At 44.0% G+C, this 12043-nt stretch overlaps 1 protein-coding gene and 1 long non-coding RNA gene across 2 annotated transcripts in view; one reads left to right on the forward strand and one right to left on the reverse strand.

Moving 5' to 3' along the window:
• SLC6A11 (solute carrier family 6 member 11) overlaps positions 1-12043 on the forward strand; it is a 125286-nt gene that overhangs the window by 103395 nt on the left and 9848 nt on the right. The window contains exons 9-10 of the mRNA XM_025273049.3: positions 8766-8878; positions 11563-11700. Of these exons, the coding sequence (XP_025128834.1) occupies positions 8766-8878; positions 11563-11700 (251 nt within the window). The remainder of the gene's footprint in view (positions 1-8765; positions 8879-11562; positions 11701-12043) is intronic.
• LOC123331064 lies at positions 5097-8535 on the reverse strand. Its single transcript, XR_006547537.2, has 2 exons — positions 8231-8535; positions 5097-7131 (listed from the first exon to the last, which is right to left on the reverse strand). It is a non-coding gene; the product is annotated as an uncharacterized LOC123331064 (long non-coding RNA).

The raw sequence follows: 12043 nt of genomic DNA on the forward strand, positions 1-12043 counted from the left end.
GGAAAGGAAAAGAGCCAACTAAAAAAAAAATTTTTTTTTTCAAATTGTAAGCCTACTTACTGTAGGAAAATGTTGACAAAGGAAAAAGTCTCCAGTCTGACTCAGATTGCACTTTGAGGTTCTCTTGCCAGGATTTTCCATACATATACAGCTATACCTATATTGATGAAAACTGGATCGTATTTGGTTTTATTTTTCCATTCACAATAACGTATGAGAGTTTTCTTCCTCAGTAAGTAGAGATCTCAGCATCCCAGGTGGCTCATTGGTAAAGAATCTGCCTACAGTGTAGGAGATGTGGGCTCAATCCCTGGGTTAGGAAGATTCCCTGGAGGAGAAAATGGCAAGCCACTCCAGTATTCTTGCTGGGATAATCCCACGGACAGAGAAGCCTGCCGGGCTACAGTCCATGGGGTCGCAAGAGTTAGACATGACTAAACACAGATAGAGAGCTTAATCATGACTTTTCATGGCCAAGTGAGGTTCCACGGAATGGATATGCCATGATTGATTTACTCTGTCTCACCTATAAGGCCCCAGGCTGGTTGTTCATACTACTTCATGAAGTATCTACAGCACCTCTGCAAGGCAGGCTTTATGAAGGCTGTGCAGAATGTGCCCTGCACAACTACAGGGGATGCCATTCATATAGACAGCAGTCCTGGGGCCCATTAGAGATGAGGACGCTACTCTGTGGCTCCGACAGAACATAGGTGGTACAGCCTGGCTTGGCTGTCATCTCTTCTGCTTCACCCTCTGTGTCACTTCAGGTGCTAAGGAGGTAAGCCTGCTCTGTGTTTAGGGGTGTTAATCAGATCAAGATTCCCTTTAGGAGTTCCTGCCTTTTGCAGAAATTGCATATTGCAAGTATGTAGCCCTCTCACCTTGCTCAGCAGGATCTTACAGGGAAAATTGTAACTTTAAATACCTAATTAGAAGGATTTGAAGTAAACACTTTTAAGTTTTTATCAGAAGAAGCTGGGGGAAAGAAAGGAATACAAAGTAAGTAGAGAATGTTAGAAGTGTTAGTCACTTTGTTGTATCCAACTCTTTGCTACCCTGTAGACTGTAGCTCACCAAGCTCCTCTGTCGGTGGAATTCTCCAGCCAAGAATACTGGAATCAGTACCCATTCCCTTCTCCAGGGGATCTTCCCAACCCAGGGATTATACCTGGGTCTCCTGCATTGCAGGTAGATTCTTTACTGCCTGAGCCACCAGGGAAGCCCAGAGTAAGTAGAAGCAAAGAACTAATTAAGGTAAGACATGCAAGCAATAGAGAAAATTTTCAAAGTGAAAATTTTGTATTATAAAAAATAGCAAAATTTATAATTGACAGGACAAATGAAAGGAAAAATGAGAGAAAATACAAATTACTGATATCAGGAATGAAACAGAAGACATGGCTACAGGTCCTGCAGACATTAAAAATGAGAATAAGGAAATACCATGAACAACTTCAAACTAATGTACTTGATAATGTAAATTAAATGGGCAACTTCCTAAAAAATACTACATAATTTAATTAAGCTAACTCAAGAAGAAACAGAAAAATTAAATGGCTTTGTATTTCCAAAAGAAATTGAATTCATTGTCAAAAATCTTTCTACCAAGAAGACTCCAGGCCCTGCTGTTTCACTGGTGAATTCTACTAAATGTTTAAATAGAAATAATGTCAGTCTTCTTGTTCAGTCACTCAGTCATGTCTAACTGTTTGTGACCCCATGGACTGCAGCACACCAGGCTTCCCTGTCCTTTACTATCTCCTGGAGTTTGCTCAAACTCGTGTCCATTGAGTCAGTGATACCATCCAACCATCTCATCCTCTGTCGCCTCCCTTCTCCTCTTGCCCTCAATCTTTCCCAGCATCAGAGTCTTTTCCAATAAGTTGGCTCTTTGCATCAAGTGGCCAAAGTATTGGAGCCTCAGCTTCAACATCAGTCCTTCCAATGAATATTCAGGGTTGATTCCTTTAGGATTGACTGGTTTGATCTCCTTGCAGTCCAAGGGACTCGTAATAGTCTTCTCAAGTACCACAGTTCAAAAGCATCAGTTCTTCAGTGCTCAGCTTTCTTCATGGCCCAACTCTCACATCCATACATGAGTACTGGAATAACTATAGCTTTGACTAGGAGGATCTTATCAGTTCTTACACAGTCTTTTAAAACTTAGAGGAAGTAAGAGTATCTGAGGACAGTGACAACTGTATAGCTTCTTCTTTATCAAGTTTCTCCCGCAAACAACAAGATAAAACAGGAAGGGAAAGGATATTCTACACAAGGCTGTGCCTCCTGGACAATTGGAAGACAGAAAATGTTGAAGCTGCAGATAACTGTGACAGAAAGAAAAATCACCAATCCCAGCACACAGTATCTCCGCCAAAGGCAAGCTGAGAAAAACTGTGGGACAGGTGGAAGACAGAGGCTAGCGAAAGGATCTGGGAGTGATTCGGAGCAGTCACCAGAAAGGTTGAATCTACTCTCAATCTGAAAGTCCTGGAAAGGATCCTGACAGATCCTTTAGCAGGGACTACAGGGTTCAAAGTAGGTGTGATTTCAAGAAGTAAGGACCATTTAAAGGCATAGGCACATTTTAAAGGAGCCATTTGAAACATAAACCTTGCAGAGAAAGAGGTGGGGGCAAAAAGAAAGAAAAGCATTGTTTTATAGGGAGATGGTGAACTCATGCATGGTGAAGGGAGCCCAAGAAAAAGAGGTAAAATGTAAAGACCTGCAAAACAAAAGAGAACCCGGGACCTTCCTGGTGGTCCAGTGGCTAGGACTCCACGCTCCCAGTGCCGTGGGCCAAATTTCAAAGAAATAGATAAAATCCTCAAGGCTTCCAGGCAAGAAGAGATCAAATAACTTATAATAGCAAAAGTATTAAACTAGCACCATACTTTTTTAAACCAACATACAAAGCAAGGCAACTATGGAATAGCATTTTTTTTAATTCATGTTAAGAAGTAAGAACCAGGATTTAATATCCAGCCATGTCTTCATGTATGTTATGGCTATATATGTTATATATAGTATGTTAAAGCTATATCGAAAAGCCATTTTTAATATGCAAGAACTTAGAGACTTCTGATGTTCTGACATTCTTCTATCAGTGCATGAATGTCATCCAACCCAATAATGACTGGTAAAACTCCAGAAAAAGACTTATGTTGAGCTCTTAAAATATACAAAATATGTATTAATATGTATGTATATGTATAAGATCAAAACAAAGGTAGGGAAGAAGATAGAGAACTAGTGTACCTGCATACTGTTACAAAGTAGAGATCATTCAACCAAAAAATAGGAAGAGGAGGCAAGAGAAGATAGAAAAAACTCCCTGATGTATGAGTAATAAGTGGTGGTGGATACTGGTGGGTGTGGGGGACCTGAAAAGACAGATATCAAACGTTTAAATAAGAGACTTAAGGGCCTAAGAGCATTAAAAAGGGTACAAGTATGAAGTTAGCCACTAGAATAAAAACATTGTTGTTGTTGAGTTGCTAAATGAGTGTGATGCTTTGCTACCCCATGGACTGTAGCATGCCAGGCTCCTCTGTCCATGGGCTTCTCCAGGCAAGAATCCTAGAGTGAGTTGTCATTTCTTTCTCCAGAGGATCTTCCCAGACCAAGGACCAAATCTGCATCTCCTGCATTGGCGTTTTTTTTTTACCACTGAGCTACCAGAAGAGCAACATAAGCCTTCCTAAATAATAATTAAAAAAAAAACAACAGAATACACAACTCATATGCATATGAAATATACATAATTATATATTGTCAGTCAAGACCAAATATATCAATCTTGTCAGTAGAGGGTTACTATCTATTGAAAAAAAAAGACTTTCAATTTGACTCATATAGTAAGACCTATGCATAGGCATACTGTGTTTTATTGTGCTTCACTTGTTTTATTTTTGAATTTTTTACAAACTCATGGTTTGTGGCAACTCTGCATCAAGCCACATCTCCCAGCACAATTTTTCCAACAGCATGTGCTCACTTCATGTCTCTCTGTCACATTTAGGTAATTCTCACAGTATTTCAAACTTTTAAATTATTATTAAAACTAGTGGATGACGAGTTGCTTTTTATGAGTGAGTAAAGAAAGTGGTTTCTTGAGATCGAATATACTACTGGTAAAGATGTTGTGAAGTTTGTCGAAATGACAGCAAAAGTGCTAGAGAAGACTCTTGAGAGTCCCTTGGACAGCATGGAGATCAAACCAGTCAGCCCTAAGGGAAATCAACCCTGAATATTCATTGGAAGGACTGACACTGAAGCTCCAATACTTTGGCCACCTGATGTGGAGAGCTGACTCACTGGAAAAGACCCGGATGCTAGGAAAGATTGGGAGCAGAAGGAGAAGAGGGTGTCAGAGGATGAGATGGCTGGATGGCATCATGATGCAATGGACATGAACTTGAGCAAACTTTGGGAAATGGTGAGGGACAAGGAGGCCTGGCGTGCGACAGCCCATGGGGTCACACAGAGTCAGACATGACTGAGCAACTGAACAACAGTAATCGTAGTTGCTAAAGCAGCAGCAGAATTTAAGAGGATTGACTGCAGCTTTGAAAGAAGTTCTACTCTGGGTAAAAATGCTATCCAACAGCCCTGCCTGCTACAGAGAAATCACTTGTGCAAAGAAGAGTCAATCGATGGCAGCAAACTTCATTCTTGTCTTATTTTAAGAAATTGCCACAGCCACCCCAGCCTTCAGCAACCACCACCCTGATCAGTCAGCAGCCGTCAACATCGCAGCAAGACCTTCCCCGAGCAAAAAGACGGCGACTCGCTGAAGACTCAGATGATGGTTAGCATTCTTCAGCAATAAACTATTTTGTAATTAATGTACATACCTTTTCTTAGACCTACTGGTATTGTTCACTTAGTAGACTATAGTGTGAACATAACTCATATTTGCTGGGAAACCAAAAAATTCATGTGACTCAGTTTGCCATGGTAGTCTGGAGCTAAACCTACAACATCTCTGAGGTATGCTTATCTATTCTGTGTGCAAGAGACACACCCAGAACAAAGTGACTCACAAAGGCTATAAATAAAGACAGAGTAGCACTCAAGCCCACAAGCATTAAGGATGACAAAGAATAATACTTTTTAATGTTAAAAACCACGATTCACAGTGAAGATAGAGCACACACACAAATGTATGCACCAAATAACACAGCAATAATCTTTATGAAGCAAAAAACTGCAGACAATGCAAGGGGACATAGAAATAAACTAACAATGAGAACTTTACTAAACACATGTATCAATAAAAGTGCAGAAATGATAATAATTACATTCCTTGTTCAGAAAAATAAGAACAGCAACAAAATGAACTAAAAGACAGTTCAAGGAAGGAAATAATAAAAAGCAGAAAGTAATGAAGTAGAGAACTGGGTTTTTAAAAAAAAATAAAATTCTAGGTTTTTCAAAATAAAAATAGGCGCATCACCAGAGGATCAAGGTGGGGGAGTGGGGGGGAAACAAGGTTGGGGGGTAGAGAACATACAAATAGCAAAATAAGAAATTACAAAAGGGAAATAACCATTGGAGCAGAAGACATTTTTTAAAATCATAAGAGATTACTTTGCAATCCTCTTTGCATATAAATTTGAAAACCTAGATGAAATGAATATTTTCCTAGGGAAATGGAGATTGCTAAAACTGACCCCATTTGACTTAGAAAGCTTAAACAGGCCAATCTCCATAGAAGAAACAAAGTTACTGAAGAGCAACCTCACAAGAAAACATCAGGCCCTGATGGCTTCTCAGAGGAATTCTACCAAACCTTTGAGACCAGATAAGATAGGCCCAGTGCTCTATAAATGATTCCAGATTCTTGAAAACGGAGGAAACTTTCCTAATTCATTACCTGAAACACACAGTATTGAAACCTAAACCAAACAGAAAATGCCAAGAAAGAAAACTACAGATTAATATCACTCATGCATATTGATGCCAAAATACCAAATAAAATATTAGCAGACTCAAATCTAAAATATTAGAATCCAGAATCACATTAAGAAGGTAATATACCATGTCCAAGTAAGATTTATTCCAGGAATAATGGAAGGTTGATTTAATGCTAAGAAAGCATTAATATCACACACCATATTAATAGTCCAAACAAAGTAAATCGTAAAATTATCTCCATAGATGCGGGAAAAGTCTTTGAAAAGTTCAACATTCATTCATTATAAAAAATAATCAAGTAAATGGAAATTAAAGGATATTTTTAAAAATAGGTCTGTGCATAAAAGTTTAAAAATTAAAGACAATGGTTGCCTACAGTGGTGAGTGGAAAAGGGATAGAAAAAGGTGAGGAATTAAGAAGTAAGGAGAAGGAAGAACACCTTCTCTGAGTATTTATCTTTAGTAGCTCTTACTAAGAGCCCCGGTATTGTTGCACAGAGCACTCAAGACAAATAGTTACTTTTTTGTGGATGGAACCAAATGTAATACAAATAGTAATGAATGAACTTAACTGTATTACAAATGCATAATGCAATCATTCTGAAAAGAATGGGAAAGAAAAGAGCTAACAAAAGTGAATTTCAGGAAGCAGTATGTTGACTGAACATTGTAAAGCTAAAAACATCGTACTGAAATTCCTACACAGTATAATAAGGCAAAAAAAAGTAAAAGTATTAAGATTATAAAAGAAGAATGAAAACTGTCTTCATTCATAAACAACATGATTAACCACATAGAAAATCCTAAGAAATCTACAAAAAAAAATTACTAAGTGAATTTAGTAAGGTCATGGGATAGAAAGACAATCAAAAATCTTTGGTATTTTTTTATACCAACAACAAACAATTGGGAAATTTTTATATTCTACTTTTCACAAAATTTAATTTAAAAATGAAAAGGTAAGCAACAGACTTGGAGAAGATAATCATAATACTTTTGTTTCATAAAGGGTTTGTATCCCAAATATATTAAGAATTCTCACAACTCAATAAAAAGGAGCTAACCCAGCTGAAAATGGGCAAGAACACAGGAGGCACTTCACAAAAGAAGATGTTGATATGTAGCGAATTCCTTGATAGTCCAGTGATCAGGCTCCTTGCTTTCACTGCTGAGGACCTGGGTTCAATCCTTGGTTGAGGAACTGAGATCCTGCAAGTCACAACATGGGCAAAAAATAAACAAAAAATTTTAAAAATAATAAAAAGAAGATTTATGAATGGGCAATAAATATATGTGAAGATACTTCACATTGTTAGTCATCAGGGAAATACAAGTTAAAAATACATACATAATGATACAACACTTCATACCCACTATAATGACTAAATTTAAAAGACTGACAACATCAAGTGTTGACAAGGATGTGGAGCCCCTGAAACTCTCAATTGTTGCTGGTAGGAGTATAAAATGATAGAGTCACTTTGGAAATCCGTTTGGCATTTCTTAGAAAATTAAACACATGATTCCCATATGACTTGGTAATTCCCTCCTAGGTAGGATGAACAAAGCTAATCTAAGGTGAAAAAAAGAATATCAGTAGTTGCTGAGTACAGAGACAGGGAATGAGGGTGGAGAGACTGCAGAGTGGGGCCAAGGGGTGGAGGAAGTGCTCTCTGCTCCAGTAGCAGTTATCTGGGTGTCTCCACATTTCAAAACTCATTGAATCATACGCTTAAAATGAACACTTATGATAGGTAAATTAGACTTTAATACAGCTGTTTTTTAAGGTAGAAGATAATGAGGATAAATGTTTCTTGAACATTTACCTTTTTAAGTGCTTTCCATATTTTTGCATCATCACACTGAACTCCGCCAACTGCCTTATTAGGTAGGAATCCATTGTTCCCATTTTCTAGCTGAGGAGACAAGGGTGAAGCTCCCAGTAAAGAATGGGGATTTGAACCCTTGGCCACTGTGCTGCAGGGCTAGAGCATCGGACTCCCATGCTGAGGCTGTGCTGTCAAGCCCCCTCTTGGGAGCAGTCAGGAGAAGTGAGTGTGGACCTGGGAGATGCTCAAAGGAGAAGGTGGCCTGGGTGGGCCAGCATTTGTCCAAGCCCTGACTTCTGACTGACTTACATAGGAGCCACTGGTCCTTCTGTCACCCTAGACTGGCTGAATTAGGATCTCTAGGTGGGCCTAAGAACCTGCAATTTAATAAGAATGCCTCCCACCACCACCTCTCTTCACCTACCCCAGTAAGAATAGAGACACGTCTGTTCAGAGGAGGGTCTGGGTGTCAGACTAACCTGGGCTTGAGTCTTGACCCTTCCAGATCCTTGCTTCCTTCTCTCTGCCTCAGCTTGCTCATCTGTACAATGGGTATCCTCATAGAACCAGGAGCATGGGGTGGCTGTGAGATGTACATGATTCAAGGAAGAATTCAGCACCGCACCTGGCACAAAAGAAACACTTAGTCCATTTTAGATGAACATAGCAATTGAATGTGGAGAAGGCAATGGCACCCCACTCCAGTACTCTTGCCTGGAAAATCCCATGGGCGGAGGAGCCTGGTAGGCTGCAGTCCATGGGGTCACTAAGAGTCAGACACGACTGAGCGACTTCACTTTCACTTTTCACTTTTCTGCATTGACGAAGGAAATGGCAACCCACTCCAGTGTTCTAGCCTGGAGAATCCCAGGGACGGGAGAGCCTGGTGAGCTGCCGTCTATGGGGTCGCACAGAGTTGGACACGACTGAAGCGACTTAGCAGCAGAAGCAGCAGCAGCAATTGAATGAAGCACTGAACTCTACTCAGCCCCCTTGTCTCTGCTTCCTCTCCAGGCCCTGGCCTGGCCTTTATCGCCTACCCCAAGGCCGTCACCATGATGCCCCTCTCCCCACTCTGGGCCACCTTGTTCTTCATGATGCTCATCTTCCTGGGCCTGGACAGCCAGGTAAGCGGGGAGCCCAGGTGGCAGCAGCAGGGGGGCAGGTGCTGCTCCCAGGAACAGATCTGGGGCCTGCACACCACGTCCTGGTTCTGGTCAGTCAGGACCAACCAGATCATAAAAGACTTGGGAACATAGAAAAGCATCTGCTTCCTTACTTGATCTCCGCATCAGGGCTCCCATGACATCTCCCAGGTGGCCACCTGGGTGGGTCCTAGGTACCACCACCAGCTCCCGCTCCCCCCACATCCGCACCCTGCTCCCACCCGCCTCTGTTCTCCTACCTCTCCCAGACCCACCCCCACTTGGCAGCCCACCTTCCTCCGTGAAGGATGTGGAGTTAGAACTAACAATTTATCTGTTTGCATTTTCCTTTCTCTTAACGCAAATGTATGCACTTACATCTTTTCGCCCCCGCCCACCCTCCCACCCTCCTTCAATCCCCTCTTTAGTTTTCCTGCTGGAATCCTGTGGCCTCTTCATCTCCAGATGTCAACCCTTGGCCCTGCTGCTGTATTGTGGCTGGCCTTCCAGCCAAAGCCAGGCGCTCTGAGGCTCTCAGACAGGGGTCTCTTGGTGAGGTGCTCCCCGCCCCCCTACCTGTGACCTTGTGCAAGTCACTCAGCATCCAGGCCCCGTCGCTGGCGAGGCTGCCAATCCAGCCACGTCCTATTTCTTGCCCTGGATGGTTTCTCAGAAACTGCTAAGCCGAGCTGTAGAAGCACCGGGTGTTTTTGCTGATAACCGTCCCTCCGTTGTCGCCGGCAGAGGCCTCAGGAGGGATCAGCAGCTTGTGTGACAGTGACAGGCCTGTCTCCTCAGAGGGGTGTGGGGCCGGCCCTGGGCTCTGCGAGCCCCTGGGCTGAGCCAGACCAGCACTAGGGCTGAGATACTCTGTTTGCAAAGGGGGCCTGGGGCCCCAGGGTGGGGGGTGGCTGCTCAGACCACCCCCAAGTGTGCCTGGGCTGTGTCCTCAGTGTTTAATCATGATAGCCATATGGGCTGGGGGCAGGGGGCTTCTGTTATCCCCATTTTACAGAGGAAGAAGCAGGCTCAGAAAGGCCAAGTGACTTGACGGGATATGCTCCCAGGTCTCTGCACCTCGTAGCCCATCTGCTCTGATGCCTCGTCAGTTTAAGTGCTGGATCAACAGCGTCCCCTGAGTCCCCTTCCTTCCCTATAAACCCTAGAAAAAGGACAAGCACAGCTAGTCTTCCCCTAGAGACAGGACAGCCTGGAGGCCAGGAGCTTGGGCGTTGGAGTCTAGACTGAGTTCAAGTCCCAACTCTTGCCAGCTGTGTGACTCTGGGCTGTGCTGCAGTCCCTTTGCACAATGAGGATGGAAATACCTTCCCTGGGGAGATAGACATGGACCAGAAAAGACATGGAGCCAAGCAGTGGCTCCAGGGACGGGGGGTGCCCCCAAATAATGACCCCCCAGTGCCCCACAGTGGTGACAGCCCAGCCTCTGGAACAAGATTGCCTGGTTCAAATTCAGGCTCTAAATGGTTAGACCTTTTTGACCTCAGGGCAAGTTACTTACACTGCTATGCTTCTGTGTCTTCTTTACAAAAGAGGGACAATACTAGAACTTAATACATAGTGGTTAAAAAAATTAACATCTATTAACTACCTAGAACCTCTGAGCCTGGCACACAACAAGCACCGTATGTTCACCACATGATGAACACGGTTGTTATAATTCATTTATCAAACATTTTCTGAGCGTCTGCTCGGTGCCACTGGAAGTAGATATCAGTTACATGGCCCCTGCCTTCCAGGATCTCACTTTTTTGTAAGGAGACAGATCTAAGCAAGCATGGACCCTACAGATGAGGGGTATGGACTGGGCCTGGAATAGGGGCTGGGGTTTGTTCTGCCCAAGTCTAGGGCAAGAAGAAGCAGTCAGGAAAAGGCTCATGCAGGAGACCTGCCCACAGGGCTGGGAGAACTCCGGGAAGGGGTGAGGGATATGCTGGGCTATTTGGTCTGGGTGTTAAGGGTTGAGTAGGAGTGTGACTGATCTCACTCCTGGCCCTGCTCAGCATAGTGGGACACAGATGCATAGTGGCTCAAGCTCTGCCATCTAAACTTGCCCAGCCCAAACACAAGAGCTGGGTATTAGCTCCCCTGATTGCCCTCCCCCCGGCAGAAGGCCACCCACCCTCCAGAAGCAAAGGGCAGGGGCACTGTCACAGGCCTGGAGGATGCAGTAAGTCAGGCCCCCACAGACTGATCAGAGCCCTCAGCTCTCAAGACAGTTACCCAAACTGCCATCTTGCTTCCCAGGCCAAGACTGGATCTCATTTATTTCGTCCACCCCAGAACAAGGCCCAGCACATGGGCACATGACTGGCAGCATAAAGGAGAAGGAATTCTAGCTTTAGAGTCAGGAGACCTCATCTCAAGGCCTGACTCTCCTGCTTCCTAGCTGAGAGACTTTGGGCTGGTCACCTTCCCTCTCTGAGCCTCAGGGTCCTCTTGTGTTGAATGGGCCTGCTGGCATTCTGTAAGCGCGGGGGATACTGTTGTTATTTTTGGGTCCTCGGTCAGGGTGAGGAAGTGTGGCAATTAAGGCAAGGCCCAGTGGGGAGGGAAGCCCAGGCTTTAGGGCTGCTGTGTCTGCCTGGAGCCAGGGCCTCTAATGGCCTTTCTCTGGGGCTTCACACCGTCATTTCTGCCCCGTCCAGTTTGTGTGCGTGGAGAGCCTGGTGACCGCCGTGGTAGACATGTACCCCAAGGTCTTCCGGAGGGGCTATCGGCGGGAGTTGCTCATCCTGGCCCTGTCGGTCACCTCCTACTTTCTGGGCCTTGTGATGTTAACGGAGGTGAGTGATAGCCACACAGGTAAGTGACGTGGACAGGGTAACACGAGGGGTAAGTGCCTGGGCTTTGGTGGCGCTAGTGGTAAAGAGCCCGCCTGGCAGTGCAAGAGGCATAAGAGACGCGAGTTTGATTCCTGGGTCAGGAAGATCCCCTGGAGGCGGGCATGGCAACCCACTCCAGTATTCTTGCTTGGAGAACCCCATGGACAGAGGAGCCTGGTGGACTACAGTCCATGAGGCCATGAAGAGTCGGACACAACTGAAGGAACTTAGCATGGACACGTTTGGGTTAGACGGATCTGACATCACATCCCAGCTCTGACCTTGACTGGCTGGGTGACCCTGC

Source organism: Bubalus bubalis, chromosome 21, assembly GCF_019923935.1.
Source record: "Bubalus bubalis isolate 160015118507 breed Murrah chromosome 21, NDDB_SH_1, whole genome shotgun sequence".
NCBI classification, from domain to species: Eukaryota; Metazoa; Chordata; class Mammalia; order Artiodactyla; family Bovidae; genus Bubalus; species Bubalus bubalis.